The 16,620-nt window shown below is 44.1% G+C and overlaps 1 protein-coding gene across 6 annotated transcripts in view; it reads right to left on the bottom strand.

The window, feature by feature from the left end:
* PTPRC (protein tyrosine phosphatase receptor type C) overlaps positions 1-16,620 on the bottom strand; it is a 147,851-nt gene that overhangs the window by 7,530 nt on the left and 123,701 nt on the right. For all 6 annotated transcript variants that reach the window (XM_090048864.1, XM_090048863.1, XM_090048866.1 and 3 more), the window contains 7 exons: positions 16,402-16,499; positions 14,546-14,671; positions 11,931-12,088; positions 11,400-11,535; positions 5,773-5,922; positions 4,944-5,034; positions 4,481-4,614 (listed from right to left, as the gene is read on the bottom strand). In XM_090048864.1, coding sequence (XP_089904990.1) covers positions 4,481-4,614; positions 4,944-5,034; positions 5,773-5,922; positions 11,400-11,535; positions 11,931-12,088; positions 14,546-14,671; positions 16,402-16,499 — 893 coding nt within the window. The remainder of the gene's footprint in view (positions 1-4,480; positions 4,615-4,943; positions 5,035-5,772; positions 5,923-11,399; positions 11,536-11,930; positions 12,089-14,545; positions 14,672-16,401; positions 16,500-16,620) is intronic.

The raw sequence follows: 16,620 nt of genomic DNA, 5'->3' as shown, positions 1-16,620 counted from the left end.
AGTCTCTGACTCAAGAAGTCTATGGGCCAACGAGAGGCAAAGCGCTGCTCGACCTGGTACTGGCTACGGGGGACGACCTAATCGGCGACCTAGTGATCGATGGGAAACTGGGTGACAGCGACCACGAGCTGATCACCTTCACCATCCACCGTAAAGCTGGGAAGTCAGTCAGCAACACAGAAGTCCTTGACTTCAGAAAAGCCGACTTTGACAAGCTCAAGAGGCTTGTCGGTCAGGCCCTTAGGGACCATGACCCCAGGGAGATGGGAGTTCAAGAAGAGTGGTTGCTTCTCAAGGAAGCGGTCCTCAATGCACAAGCTAAATCTATTCCAACACGGAGGAAAGGCAGCAAGAAGGCACAGCAGCCCTCCTGGCTCTCCAGGGACCTAGCGGACCTCCTGCAGCTAAAAAGGAAAGCCTACAAAGGATGGAGGACTGGATTCACCTCCAAGGAGAATTATTCTGCACTGGTCCGGTCCTGCAGGGAGAAAACCAGGAAAGCCAAGACTGCAACTGAACTCCAACTAGCTTCAAACATCAAGGAAAACAATAAGTCCTTTTTCAGATATGTAGGGAGCTGGAGGAAAAGCAAGGGCAACGTTGGACCCCTGCTAAACCAGATGAGGCAACTGACAACTGGCGCCCAGGAAAAAGCCAACCTATTAAATAGGTACTTTGCGTCAGTCTTTCATCAGTCCCATGGGACTCCCATGCCTGCTATGGGACAGGGAGATCCGGGTGATGGGGATCCCCTACCCTCCATAAATGCTGACCTCGTGAAGGAACATCTTGAGAAGCTGGATACCTTCAAGTCAGCTGGCCCTGACAATCTGCACCCCAGGGGACTCAAGGAGCTGGCGAGCGTCATAGCCCAGTCCCTGGCACGGATCTTTGAAAACTCCTGGTGCTCTGGTGTAGTGCCCGAAGACTGGAAGAAGGCCAATGTGGTGCCGATCTTCAAGAACGGGATGAGAGTGGATCCGGCTAACTACAGGCCCATTAGCCTGACTTCTATCCTGGGGAAGATCTTAGAAAAGTTTATTAAGGAGGCCATCCTTGATGGACTGGTCCAGGCTAACATTCTAAGGGATAGCCAGCACGGGTTTGTTGCGGGTAGGTCTTGTTTGACCAATCTCATTTCCTTCTATGACCAGGTGACCTATCACCTGGACAAGGGAGAAGAGATTGATGTCATATATCTTGACTTCAAAAAAGCCTTCGATCTGGTATCCCATGATCGCCTCTTGGCCAAACTGGCCAGTTGCGGCCTTGGCTCCACCACGATCTGCTGGCTGGGAAATTGGCTTCGTGGTCAGACCCAGAGGGTTGTAATTGATGGCAGTCACTCATCGTGGTGCCCTGTGACCAGTGGAGTCCCTCAAGGCTCTGTCCTTGGACCCATACTGTTCAACATCTTCATTAATGATGTGGACATTGGAGTCAGGAGTGGACTGGCCAAGTTCGCCGATGACACCAAACTTTGGGGCAAAGCATCCTCGCCAGAAGATAGGCGGGTGATCCAGGCTGACCTGGACAAGCTCAGCAAATGGGCAGACGAGAACCTCATGGTGTTTAACACCGAAAAATGTAAGGTTCTCCACCTTGGGAGGAAAAACCTGCAGCATCCTTATAGGCTCGGCAGTGCTACGTTGGATAGCACTACAGAAGAAAGAGACTTGGGGGTCGTCATTGACCACAAGATGAACATGAGCCTCCAATGCGATGCTGTGGCTAATAAAGCGACCAAAACACTGGCTTGCATCCATAGATGCTTCTCAAGCAAATCCCAGGACGTCATTCTCCCCTTGTACTCGGCCTTGGTGAGGCCGCAGCTGGAGTACTGCGTCCAGTTTTGGGCTCCACAATTCAAAAAGGATGTGGAGAAGCTTGAGAGAGTCCAGAGGAGAGCCACGCGCATGATCAGAGGTCAGGAAAACAGATCTTATGATGATAGGCTGAGAGACATGGGACTCTTTAGCCTGGAAAAGCATAGGCTCAGGGGCGATCTGATGGCCACCTATAAGTTTATCAAGGGTGACTACCAGGATCTGGGGGAACGTCTGTTCACCAGAGTGCCCCAAGAGATGACGAGGTCGAACGGTCACAAACTCCTGCAAGACCGTTTCAGGCTGGACATAAGGAAGAATTTCTTTACTGTCTGAGCCCCCAAGGTCTGGAACAGTCTGCCAGCGGAGGTGGTTCAAGCACCTACATTGAACACCTTCAAGAGTAAATTGGATGCTTATCTTGCTGGGATCCTATAACCCCAGCTGACTTCCTGCCCTTTGGCTGGACTCGATGATCTCCCAAGGTCCCTTCCAGCCCTGATGTCTATGAAATCTATGAAAGTCATAGCCATCTAATGGCTATTTATTGATGTCACAGTCCAGGTCCTTAAGGATAAGAACATCACGAAACTCACTATTTCAATGGTCCATAATCTGAAAGGAAAAAAACAGTGGAAGTACATGACTGACTTCTCCTAACTCCCAGTATTTTCTCCAGTGTTTCTCCATGTTGTCATATGCAACAATGGGATACATTTGCACCGTAATGGGAGGAAGTTTAGGCATTCAAGGTTTGTGGAGCATGGGGTAAGGGATTTAAAAAAGAGCATTTCCTTTTCCACATCTGTTGTTACAACCTGATATCTAGTAAACCTTTGTACAGCATAACTGAGCTGGCTGTATTGACAGTAAGCAGAAAATTATAAGTGAATATACAATATTATAACCTAAAGAACTCTTACAAATCCCATTCCCTGTGGAATGTTATAATTAAGTATCTCTATTAATGTAACTATAAAATCAGATGTGAATGTAATACTAAAAGCCTGATTTTCCCTAATACATTGTTGTATTTATGAATAACCTTGCTCATGATTCACTGAAAATAATATTAATACTTGTAACTACCAATCTGTGCCAGAAATTCACACAGATGTCTATTCATATTCCTGCTGGCAAAAGTATAGACTGGACTATGGCCTATCTGAACTTCAGATTAAAAAAATAAAACAAGGAAAGATAGTTGCTTTATTTACATTCATTATATTTATTATGCTTCCTGTTCAATTTCTGACTACTGCTAAATTAGTTAACTCTTTGGGGCTGCATAGACTAGGATTGTATGGCTAAGTACAGACAGTCAGAAAGCTCAAGGCTGAATTGATTCAATCTCTGCAGGTTAGTCTTAACTGCATAGATTGAACCGATAAGCATGTGAACAGACATCCACATTTGATTCTGGAAATATAGTGGTAGCTCAGGCCAGAGGCTTGGGGGTGGGGGGGCGAAGGGACACTACAGCCCTCCTTCCCTTCCCTTCTCTTCGGCAGTGGCCAGAAGGCTAGAGAAAAGCTGCTAGAGAAGCACTCTGAGGCTTCCCCTCTCCCCACTCAAACGGGGCGGGGGGGGGGGGAGGAGAGCATGGCCAGGCCCTGGCAGGCCTGCTGAGTATGATGGGGGGTTAAACACCCACCCTGCGCTGCACAGATCACAGCCAGAATGTGCGGGGGCACAGGAAGAAGCAGCTCCTAGGAGGCTTTTCCCTTGCTCTCCACTGGATTGGAGACATGGTTGTAGGGGCATGACCAGAACCCAGCTTGGGCCAGAACACAGGGGGGAGGAGGGTTTAAAACCCCTCCCTGGCCCCCACGGTACCCCAGCAGGGGTCTGCCTTGCAGAGGTGGAGCAGCACCTAATAGGCTTTTACTCTGCTCCCTGCTCCAGTAGCAAGTGGGGGAAACCTATCAGGGCCTGCTCCTTCCCTGCCAGGCAGACCCCGCCTGGGATCCCATGTGGGCAGGGAAAGTGGCTTAAATCTCCTTCCCTTCCCTTTGCCTCAGTGTGGTGGCTTGGGCTAGCATCTGTCTATACCCCTGCTCCACTCCAGAGGCAAGTGGGTGAAATGCCTTTGAAGGGCTGCTCCACCCCAACTAGGCAGACCCCACCTGGGGTCTGGAGCCAGGTTTCTCACCCGCACCTGCTTCTCAGCCAGTGAGGCTGGCTGGGAGGAGAGGGGTGGGGCAAACCCTGCTTTGCAGCATTCTGGGGGACCGAGAGTTAACTTGAATCAGAAAGGGCTCTTGAACAGAAGTTCTATAAACCAATTTGACCTAAATCAGTTCAGTCTGATACTACATGCAACCAGGTTAATCTTAAACCAGTTGTGGCCATTTTGAAAGCGGTTTAAGTACACTGAACTTTTGTTCTGTTACAGGTCTAAACCAGTTTCTGATCACTTAAACTGGTTTATGTGTAACTTCTGTCTGTAACGTATAAGTTTGGAGTTTCATCAAATATTAGATCTTTGTGATACAATCCATAAATGGATATCTAAATGAAGTGTGTCCTTTATACAGACAACTACATCTTTATGCGTGAAGCCAATATGGCTACTTGTGACATAAGCAAGAATAAGCACCTAGCTGTTATTGGTGACTTTACATTAAAGTGTAATCCCTCTTATAAATACGTACGGATATGAATGAAGCATTGATGTATCTGCTTGCTTCCTCACTTTCACTGTCCTCATCAGAGGATTCATCTGAATCATGTTCACTCTCTTTGCTTTTCTCCTCTTCATGTTTAATTGGTACGCGGTTAAAATCATCTGCATAAGAAAAAACATCACACCAATAAATTCTCTCTATTTTTTATTCTATTTCAAAAAGCCATTCATTTTGTTTAAAGGAAACTCTATGAAGCAAAAGGGCAGCTATGCACAGATATCACTGTCAATGGCAACATGGTTGCTGTAAAAAAATCAGGCATGAATAACAGTTTACTCTTTAACATATCACTTACTTTTTAGAGAGTAGTAAGTTACTTTAAAATACATATTATCCATAAGTTAATGCACTGTCCTATTTTGTTATTCCTTTCAAAGAACCTTCATTTACTTAGAACAAATTGACCATAGGCATAGCTACAAATACTTACATGGAATTACTTTGGAATTCCTATTTTTACTTTTATTTTCCCCACGATTTCCAGTGTTCTGTGTCCGCCATCCCTTGTAGGTTGGTAGCCTCTGAGAAAAAAAAAACATACAGATTTCACAAAATCTGTATAAAAAAGTATGTTATAGTCCATATGACACAGAAAAGACACTGAGGGACATTAGTGTTTCACCTGTGCATGTATCAAATGCACAGATTTCTAGTTAAATACCTGGAATAGTAATGGAAATTTGCATTGCCAGATCTTGATAAATTCAAATAAGATTATAGTGACAAATAAATCAATAACTCTGAGATAAATATTTTGTAATATTTTTACTTTATTCTATGGTCTTGATTCTACAGGCTGTTCTATTCAGTCACATGCCTTTCTCCTGAAGTGATGTGGAAAAGTTTGTAGGCCAGAATACTAAATACTTATCATATACACGCTGCTGGTCAATTCATATGAAATGATAAATGTGTCTGTTATATTCCACATATAAATCTTTGTAAGACAAAATTCAACTATTGAACAGTAAAGGCAGGAAAAAGAAGAACTGAAAAACAACAAGCTACCACTTCTAATTCATATAAATATACATTTGTGCTCTTCCTTCAAAAATACAAAATGTCAACTTACAAACAAACAAAAAACTAGAGCATTGAGGGTCTATAAAAATATTTCAGGGGCCTAATTTACACTTTGAGAAATTCCTGTCTCCATTGATTTTATTTTAAAAAAATGAAGTCTTTGAATTATTCCATAAAACTAAATTAATGCAAATCAGATTAGAGTTAAGTTAAACAGATTGTGCTGGTATATTTACCTGGAATTCTGCTTCCAGCAGAGATGGTTCATTCGGTTGGTCTCTTCTCTTTAGGTAGTTAAGATAAGTATGCAGTTCTGAGAGAGGGACCTCTGTTTCACCAAATTGATTGTATTCCACCAGTGCTTGATGAATCAAGATGTACTGTGCCTAGCGTTCCCCAGTTTAAAGGTGGCATGGGTTTCAAATGGAAATCAATCATTAGAAAATATTTTCAAATGACTAGCTATTTCAAAACAACATAAAATTGCTATGTATTCAGTGTAATCATTGTTGACATATTAAACAAGCATTAGAATCAGCCAGTAGGGGTGTGAGAAGCAGGCCCTACTTGATTGGATTCAGATTTGGCCTGAATTAGAGACAATGATTTGATTTGTTGATTTGAATCAGTAACCCTGATTCAATTCAACCAAATCTGAATCTGAAGATTTGATGCTGATTTGGAGAATCAGCGATTCGGATATAGACACATCTTCAAAAGTTTTTTCTACATACCTCCAGGTATCATCATGGCTTGTGAATGTTGCAATGCTGGGGCGCATGGAGCATCCCACAGGAGTGCGGGGGGGGGAGGGGATGGCCTTCATGTGCTCGGCAGTGAACCCGGAAGTAGACTGGAAGTACTTGGGCCAGCATCTGGCTATAGCCTTCCTCCATTCCAGCAGCAAGCAGGTGAAATGCCTGTGAAGGGCTGCTCCAGACCAAAAGTACTTCCAGTCCACTTCCAGGTCTGCTGGGGAACACATGGGATCCCCTCATACTCTCTCAGCTTGGCAACTGGCCATAGGGGGATCCCAGGTGCCCCCCCCAGATCCAGGAGGCACCAGTCACCAAGCCAGACAGGCGTGGCCCAGCGCACTCCCGGGCAGACCCAGAAGTGGACCAGAAGTGCCTCTGGTCCACTTCCAGGTCTGCTACCAAGCATTCTAGGGAGCTCCCCATGCTTCTGTAGAACACTCCATGTGTCCCAGCACTGCAGCATTCACAAGCCCCTGCTACCTAGAGGTATATAGAAAAAACATTTAAAGCTGTCTCTATGTCCAAATTGCCGAATCTTTCTGAATCTGTCCAAATTGATTTGGAGGGTTCTGATTCAATTCAGAGAGATTAAACGGTCCTCTGATTTGATTCAGATTTAGAGATTCAGCCAGCAAATTGAGCCAAATCGCCAGTGAATCAAATCAAAGACTTAAGCTTTGCATAGCCCTAACAGACAGTACCATAACTGGGGGTGAGCAAGCAGGGCATCCACAATGGGCACAAAGTTAGGACGGGCACCAGATTCATGCCCCACCACTGCAGAATCTGGGTGCCACCAGTCTTGCCATACCAGGAACTCCAAAACAGTCTAGGTCTGCTGTTGCTTTAAGAGGAACAGCTGGGGTGGACAGAGCATATGCAGTGACAGCAGCTCAGCAAGGACTGTTTAGAAGTTCCTAGCTGGGTAAAGCTGCTGCCCCACCCTGCCCTTTCTCAGAACATATGTCCCGTGCCCCACCCCTTAGAAACTATGTTACTTCTCCATCCCCTGCCTACCTCTGCTCTCAAAACCCTTGCCCCTCCTGCTCTCCATGTGATCCCCCACCCACTGTCTGAACCACATGCCTCGCTCCCACTCTCTAGCAGGTTTTGCCTGAGGGACCAGCTCAGCTTGTTACACCACTGAGTATAGCTATTACAAAGTGGTATGTCTCATTATTAATTAAATGAGCTGTGAGGGAACACTGTTCAGTCCTTTGGATCAAATATGTCATGATAAATGAATAAAATGAAATGTTAGTAAAGTTGTAAACTCGAGAGTTTAGGAAGGGATTTTTCAAAAAATCTCAGGGCTTTGTTGCACCTTATACTGTGAGCCACACAAATATTGATTGATGTTAGTGCTAGCTTGAGTTTGAAGCAGTCATACTTCAGGCCAGCAGGAGCCTACAGTACTGAAAGGTAAGACTCCTCCGCACTTCCCATTCCCAGATTCCCCCTGCACCCTTTCCTCCATGGCTCCCCTGTTTGCCCCCCACACTGCCCCGGGGGCTCTCTCCCACCCCACTTACTTGTTGCTATCCATGCTGTCTGTCAAAGTGGAGCAGGCAGAAAAGGGTTAACCTGCCTGCCCAGATACTGCTACCTTCTGGGCTGAGCTGGGCTGAGCAGTGACAGCCTCTGTATAGGCAAGTTAACCCTTCCCTGCCTGTTCCCCCAGAACACAGAGTGTAGGCAGCCACAAGTAAGTGAGGTGAGGGGATGGGGTGGGGACAGTGAGTGAGGATTTGGGGTGCTGGGGGGGAGGGGATGAGCAGTGCGGACCAGTGGGGGAGAGGGGCAGCTGGGGTGTTTATACTAAGGTGTAGCCTAGAGTGTCCACATATTAGTGTTACACAAGCTGGCTAAAATGGATCAGAGAGAGATCCTGGTCTGGAGTGGTGTAAGTTTAAGTGCTTAAAACTAGTTTCAGGTATGTGCAGACAATCCAGATATTAAGAGCTCCAAGAGCTACCTAAATTACTGTGTAACGAGGCCTGCAGAGTAACAAGCATAGGACCCATTTGTTGTTAACTTTCAATAGAACTTGTACTCCTTTAAGTACAGGAACCTGACAAAAGGAAGAAAGGAGAACAACACAGTTTAGATCCTGGGGTGTGTGTTGATGAAACAGGTGCCCTAAATTGAAGTGGTGGGTTTTTAAAAACACCACTTCAATTTAGGGCCCTTTAAACCCCCATGTTGTGCACAAACCCCACTGACTTACCTGCCTCTCTGGCACTGGGGAGGTGGGGAGAGCTGCCAGTGGGCAAAACAGTCCCTGGGCTGCAGGGGGGGAGGCTGGTACTTCTCTCTGCAGCACCAGGTACCTGGCTCGGGCAGTCCCAGGGGGCACTGCAGCCACAGAGGGAAGCACCAGGCCCTGCACAGCTCAGGCAGGCAGGCAAGCTCCAGGTGTGGGGAGGGGAAATAGATCAAGTTAACCACTTTTTTTGGGCGGAGCCTGCCTTTGTGGGCTGCTGCCAGGATGCCTACAAAGCCCCTGAGCTGCATGGACCCAGTGCTTTGCTCTGCGGCTCTAGGGACAGCAAACTAAAACTGGGAGGAGTTTTTTTGCTGCACCCCAAGTCATTTAAGATGCATGGATTTACCAAAGGTAAGTCATGCCTGACCAATCTGATTCCCTTCTATAATGAGATAACTGGCTCTGTGGTTATGGGGAGACCAGTGAATATAATATACCTTGACTTTAGCAAGGTTTTTGTTACCATCTCCCATAGTATTCTTGCAAGCAAGTTGAGGAAGCATGGGTTGGTTGCATAGGAAGAGGGAGAAAATATTATTTGGGGGGGCTGAGCACATGCGTGCACTTCTGTGTGTGCATGCACACTGCACCCTCCTCCCCCAGCAGGTAAGTCTGTTGTGGGGAAGTGGCATGGAGGGGGGGGCAGATTGAGGTCCCTGCAGTGGGGCAGGGAGTGGGGCACAGGCAGGTGCAAGGGCTGGAGTGAATGGGGCCTCAGAACTGAGATGGGTTATGGGATGCTCTGAGCCTGGGCAGCTTGTCCAGGGGTACTGTGCATACCCTGGAGGGCATGTATCCCCCAGATCTGTGCACTGGGTGGACACAGATTCCTACTGCGGGCTGGACTCTGCACCCCATTCAAGGCAGGCACATGGTATCATGATGCTCCAAGGCAGCGGCAGTGAGGTGCAGAGTCCAGCCCACCTCTGCCCCATACACAGATCCAGGGGGCATGTGCCTCCCAGGTCTCCCTGTGATGCTATAGAAAGGATACATAGATTCATTCATAGATTGTAAGGCTGGAAGGTACCTTGGACAATCATCGGGTCCAGCTGACTGCACCAAGCAGGAAAGATAACTGGGGGTCAGGTGATCCCAGCAAGATGACTGTCTAGTCTCCTCTTGAAGATTTCCAGGGTAGGTGATTGCACCAACTCTGGTGGGAGCTTATTCCACAGTCTGGACACCATGACTGTGAAGAAATTTTTCCTAATGTTGAGCCAAAATCGGTCTTTCAGGACTTTGTGGCCGTTACTCCTGGTTTTCCCCTTGGGTGCCCTGGTGAACAGTTTCTTACCAACCCCTTGATGTACTCCCCTCGTGTAGTGGTAAGCTGCTACCAGGTACCCTCTCAGCCTGCTTTTCCTCAGGCTGAAGTCTCCCAGCCTTTCCTCATATGGCTTGCCGTGTAAGACTTTGATCATACTGGTGGCTCTTCTCTGGACTCTCTCAAGCTTGTCCATGTCCTTGTTAAAGTGTGGTGCCCAGAACTGGATGTAGTACTCCAGCTGTAGTCTCACCAATACTGAGCAGAGTGGAGGAATCACCTCCTTGGTTTTGCTGGAGATGCATCAATTGTCTATCACACTACCAGTACCTATTCATATTGTGGTCTATTATTACCCCCAGGTCCCTTTCATTTGTGGTGCTAGTCAGTTTGGTGCTGCCAAGCCTGTAGGTGTGTTGGTGACATTTCTCAATGTTGAACTTCAGATTCTGATCTACCCAACCTGCTAGCTTGTCTAGGTACGCCTGTATCTGTAGCCTATCTTAAAGCATGACCACACTTCCCCAGATAACTTGGTGTCATCTGTGAACTTGGCCAGTGAGCTCTTCACCCCCATATCCAAATCATTAATAAAGATGCTGAAAAGTACTGGACCAAGCACCTACCACTTCTTGCCAGGATGACACAGATCCGTTCACTATGACTGTCTGGGTCCTATCCTGCAGCCAGTTTCTCACCCACCTGACTGTCTTGGAGTTAAGCCCACAATCCTCCAATTTTCTTCAAGTTGGAGAGAGTCCAGTGGAGAAAAACAAAAATGCTTCAGGAGCTGGGGCATATGACTTATGAGGAGAGGCTGAGGGAGCTGAGTTTATTTAGTTTGGAAAAGAGAAGACTGAGAAGGGATCTGATCTAACTATTTGAAGGGTGGTTCCAAAGAGGATGAAGTTAAACTGATCTCAGTGGTGAGCAATGACAGAACAAGAAGCAATGATCTTAAGATGCAGCAAGGGAGGTTTAAGTTGGATTTTAGGAAAATCTCTCTCACTAGGAGGGTGGTGAAGCACTTGAACAAGTTACCTAGACAGGTGGTAGAATCTCTACCCTTGGGGGCTTTTAAGGCCTGTCTTGACAAAGTCTTGGCTGGAATGAATTAGCTGGTGATGGTCCTCCTTTGAACAGGGGATTGGATTAAAAGATGACCTCCTGAGGTCCCTTCCAACTCTAACTTTCTATGATTCCTAACTCAGAAACTTTTTAAAGTCCCATCTAAACAATTTTAAATGTTAAAACTAATTTTGAACTTCAAATTTTAAAATTTCCCCACTGAATAATATGCATTTGACTAAACCACAGTATTGAAATTGCATGTCAAAACTTGGGTTCCTAAATATATATTTTTGCCTTTATTGCCTAAAATATTCAATTATAACAAAAAATTGTTGAAGTCTCAAAATACAGAAAGTAATGAACATCCTTACTTCCTAAATAGTTTTATCTCCACCTTCTTTCATAACTGTATGTCTCTCTAGACAGCTGGAGTAAAAAATTGTGGTTTTCTTAGTTTTACCTAGTATTAGACAAAGAAAGGCATAAATAAATAAAACATACCTCTACTTGAACCATGAGACATCGCTGTCGGCGTAATTTTACAACATAGCCATAAACATCAACTCTGCCTTCTGCATCTAGCCCCTCCAGCATTGCATCTATGCCAATATAGGTCCCGGTGCGTCCAACACCAGCACTGACAAGTAAAATGTTACAAAGTTATTGAGAGGAGATGGTAGCTATCAGTCTTATTAAGTAAGGGAATGCAAGGTACAGGATGAACAGTACAAGCAAAAACAATGTGGCTTACTATAAATTAATCTTCAATGCAGAACTCGATTAAACTTGCATTTTTGAAAGAAACAAGGAGAATATTTTCAAATATTGTGCTTAGAGCCAGTCAGATTGAAAAGTGGTTGCTTTTCAAAGTTCCAGTTCCAATAGATCTGAATGGCATGTTTACCTTTGAAATTTGGATTGCTATAGGTACCTTTAAAACAATCTTTGGTCTAAGCTATCATTTCTAATCTTTTCTGACATGCTTATTTAGGGTAGTTTTGGTTGGTATTTATCATCAGAATGTAACATTACCTGCAATGAATCACTATTGGGCCACTGAAAAAGTTGCTTAAAGCATTAACACGGCGGCGCAGTTTGAGGAGGAGATGCGGGTCCTCAGGCACACCATGGTCAGGCCAGCTAGTAAACTGAATGTGAGTGATGTCTCTCCCGGATGTTTTCTCTTTTCTCTGGATAAAGTTAAATTGGTTCATTAGTACCATATCAAAGTCAAATGAAACACAAAATATAGAAAAAAGCAGAAGAAAATAGATATAGTAGTCAGCTAATGTGGCAGCAGAAATTCCAAACATTCTACAGTCATACAGTTTTGGCAAGGTTTCACAAGTTTGAACTTTTCTCTAATCCAATTTTAATAACAAAACAATGGCAGAAAATAAGAGCTGTCTATATGGAACATTTGTTAACTAAAAGAAATGAGTTTACAATCAGCAGCACACAATCTAATATTACTATAATTGGAGTAATCTTGGGTTTTTTTGTGAAGATATGGAATAACATCACAATATAATACTGAACTTCTAAATGAACCAGGCAGTTAGAGTATAAGTCTGCTGCCAAGACCTGTTATTCTGTCATCTAAGCTATTAATTCCCTCCTAAAGTAATTAATGCCCACACCCACAAAGGACTGAAGGCAACAGCAACTCAGAAAAATGGTTGTGTACATACATTTCAGGTTTGTTCTCCTGGTAGAGAAACTTACCCAGAGTCATGTGAATAGGCCTTTGAATGCTGAAGCCCTGAAGAGTGGAGAGCTTGTAGTGCCAACACTGTACAGCCAGGAAGTGGGGGTAGCAGGAGATGGGGGGACATCTTTCTGTGCAACATCTCAGTATGCTCTGCAAGTTCCCTTAGCCATCAGGTAACAAATGGCAGCAGTGCATAGGGCAGCACTGATTGCCTGACCCTGACTATCTATGGTTAGCCTATGCTTCCCTGCAGCACAATGTGGGGATGTGAAAGGGGTGTTTTCTGCTTCCTTCTGGAGCAGCAGAGTCCATTCAGAAACATACTGTATTCCAGAAGGGAGCAGGGGAAGATGCTGAAGGACTGTGTTCTCTTCTGAGAGAAGCCACAGCATGTACAGCAATTTGCTCTCCCAGAAGAAACTCACCTGGGAGTGATTTAAATGGTTGTTACCGAGTTATTTTTCTCTTGGAGTGACCATTTTTACTCTGGCAGAAAAAGTCTGACCATCTGTACATTTGTGGTTTCTCATGGGAGAATAGCGATTCTCCCAGGAGAAACTAAATGTATGAAGCCATAAAAGTGGCAGCAGCAAAGCCTATGGGCACAGACAGAAGAGCAGCTCCCAGGTCTTACCTCAGGGGCACTCCAGTTGACCTACCATCCTCCCTCCAGTGTGGCTGGGAAAACCCCAGAATGGACCTCCCTCCCTTACCTTCTTGCCCTCCCATCCTGAGACAGGACTGGGGGCTGGGCTGGGCTACATCAGCCTGGTGCCAGAGCCAACAGAAATTAATGAAAGTGCTCCACTTTGGAGTATCTTCATTTGAACCCTCATACAATGAGGGTTAATTTACTGTGCAATTGGAGTACTCTGCAGCCATGCTCGTCTGTTTGGGCATGGTTTTAGGGCACTTTCAAGAAGCTGGTTTACCAACATATGTAATTTCTGTCTGTGCCTTATACTTATCATTCATACTAGTACTGTTTTCTAAGTCACTGTACTCAAGGATTACATCACACTGAGTTTCACACAATCACAGAACCTATTGTAAACCTGGTGTCTGATTCCCTTGAGGAGAGGGAAAGAACAGGCCATGATTGTGAAACAAAATTAGCAAAATATAGAATCATATCATCACAGGGTTGAAAAGAACCTCAAGAAACATTTGGTCCAACATAAATGCAGGATATATTAATCCTAGAACACTGGTGACGTGCATATCCAGGATTTTCTCATCCTATCCTCCAAAGTGTCATTTGGCATTATATAAGAGTAATGGGCTATTTTGTTATCATTATATGATGGGTTGGGACTGACATAGCAGAACATTTTGAAGGTTTCCAAACTGTTGTTGTGAGATAGAGATCTAACAATAAAGCCTAAATTACAATAAAACTTGCCATAAGGTTAAGGGGTTTAATAATACAAAGTACTGAAAGTTTTTTCATCTATGATCAAATTTATTATACATATTACCAGCAGTGAACTACCATTAAGCCAAAAACCATTAACTCTGGGCACATCTACATGTGCACTTTACTGCAAAGTAGACTAATCTACATGCATGGCAATTAGGACACAATAGACTGATTTACTGTGCCATCAGATAGTCCTGTCAAATACAAGTACTATCCGGTGGAGCAGTAAGTTATTGCGCTTAAAAGCATGTGTAAATGGTGATGGGGCTGGCTGGGGGACCCAGCAAAAGAAACCAATAGGGAGGGAAAATGAGTTAGGAGATGTATTTCCATTGCATATTTGCAATACTATATCATCCAGCATCTACCTGGTGTTGTCTTAGGTTGTTTGGCAAAAGCAGGAGAAATGTCTTCCATTCCCATTAACTGGTGTTTTAGAAGAATCTCTTATAATTTCTTTGTACTATAAGCATGCAAATTAATCCAAATAATCTTTGTATGAATAAAGCAACTCACATTGGTAATATGCAGTTTTTGGATGATGTAGTCAGGGCACGTTTTAATTTCATTTATCTTCACAACGATATCCCCAAAAGTTGCAGTGTCATCCTCCATGGATGGCCAATACTGGGCACATTTGTTCTATAAAATACATAGTACATAATTAAAGGCAGAATATCTAGGTGACAGAGAGTATATTTTGAAGAATGCCTGAAATAAAAGAAATGCATGTAATTAATTTTATAAAGAGTTCATCACTGATTTAAGCAATATAGGGCCAGGTGCTGCTGTCATGCATAAAGTTTGCAGGTTTTGTCTTCAGAATTTATGTACAAGATTAGAAAACAGTCTATCCACTAAGTGTTAGAGGCCATTGTTGCCATCTAAAAATGGCAATTAAGGCTGTGGCTGTTGTGGTGGCCAGAACCAGAAGGGTTACTATCATGAACAATAAATATATGCTCTTGGAGACATCCAGGCAATTGTTTAGCAGTTAAGATTAGCGAATGCAAACTTGCAAGTTTGCAACCCGCAAGTGGAATTTGTCTGTCACAATTTAACCAAAGTGTTGAATCTAATTGTTTGCACTGATCATGGGCCCCCAAAACAAGGAGAGCTACAAGATTAGCTGATCTAACCAGTTTTTCAAAGGTCAGCCATAACAAGATCTGACCACCTAATATAATTAGCGCATTCCAAGGAATCCAGGAATAAGAAACTAAGGGGTTGAGCTTGGGCAGAGTAATGCTAATTTCAAACCTCAAAGTAATGTGGTGTAATTTGCTTATTGGGTGAACCCTAATTTGGGTGGTAACCTTTCATGATAATTTCTAACACCTTGTGATCCCATAGGGTAGCAGCTATAGGGGAAGATTGTGAGTGGCTCTAAAGCCAACAGATTAGCATAAGATAAGGCATAAAGAAACACACATGTCAAGTGATCAGTTAGAATGATGGGACAGAAGGACCATCGCTGTACCAAGCCTGGACCCCAGACTCCCACTGTTAGCGAGGATCGGATCCTGACCAAGGGAATTTCCCGGTGACCCCTCGGACAGCGTTGATTGGGGATGCCTGACTTCACTAGAACAACTTGGCATGCACCTAGCATAGAGGGACTGCCGATAAGTTGCCAACCCCATGTGGGAACTCTTTGTCATTCTGTCTGTCTGTTGTTATTATTCACTATTAGCTCTTTATTACTGTACTATCTGTTTGTCACATTAACCTGTCTGTTAACTGTAGTATGCTAAGATATAAGTAAATTTGCTTTTACTTCACTCCTGACTTGCCTCTCCAATCCTGAACCCAGAAACCTAATGGCTAATACATTCACAGCGCCTAGCCAGCCTGTGACAGGCTGTATGCGACTCTTGCTTAAATTTTCTAGCAAGCAGACACCCTAATCATGCTCCTCCATGTACATCAGCCTTTGCTTAACTTCCCTTCAACTCTGATAGCAACATGTCCAGAACAAGGAATATTGTACTAATCTACATTCTCATCTCAGAAGGTGAATGTTGTCACAAACCTACAAAGGGAGGGATTTTACTCTAACACAGCAAATTCTAAGTCCAGTAGCTTAAAATAAAGCTTTGTGCTTATGAGTTTATCAGCAAGAAGGTGAAACTTAATTCCTTATTCCTCAAGCCTTTGATTCAGATGGAATTACTGACAAGGCTGAAAATCAAACGTATAAATGTCAGAGACTATAAGACAAGAAGAGAGCAGCAAACAAGAATGCTAAGGGACTTAAAAGAAACATATGAACACAGAAAAGATACTAAATGAAAAAAAGGCATAGTTAACCAAAGCAGAGTGACCTACTGTATACAGTAACCAAATGATTTATGAACAGATATAGTCCTCACCCTGTTTCCTTCCTCACAGCGAGTCACCATGACAATAATTGTCGCCTTCTGTTCCCAGATCATTCTCCAAAAATCATCAGTAGTCTCATCCTTGGGACCTAGCAGACAAAGTCTTTGATAAGATGACTCTTTCAAAGACTCAAGAAACACTGAAAGACTATGATTTAGTTACCATACTTAATCATATAGGCTCAGAAGCCAAGTACTGGACATGAAACA

This window comes from Crocodylus siamensis, chromosome 5 (genome assembly GCF_052110815.1).
Source record: "Crocodylus siamensis isolate JL-2025a chromosome 5, ASM5211081v1, whole genome shotgun sequence".
NCBI lineage: Eukaryota > Metazoa > Chordata > Crocodylia > Crocodylidae > Crocodylus > Crocodylus siamensis.
This window is presented reverse-complemented; position numbering and strand designations above follow the sequence as displayed.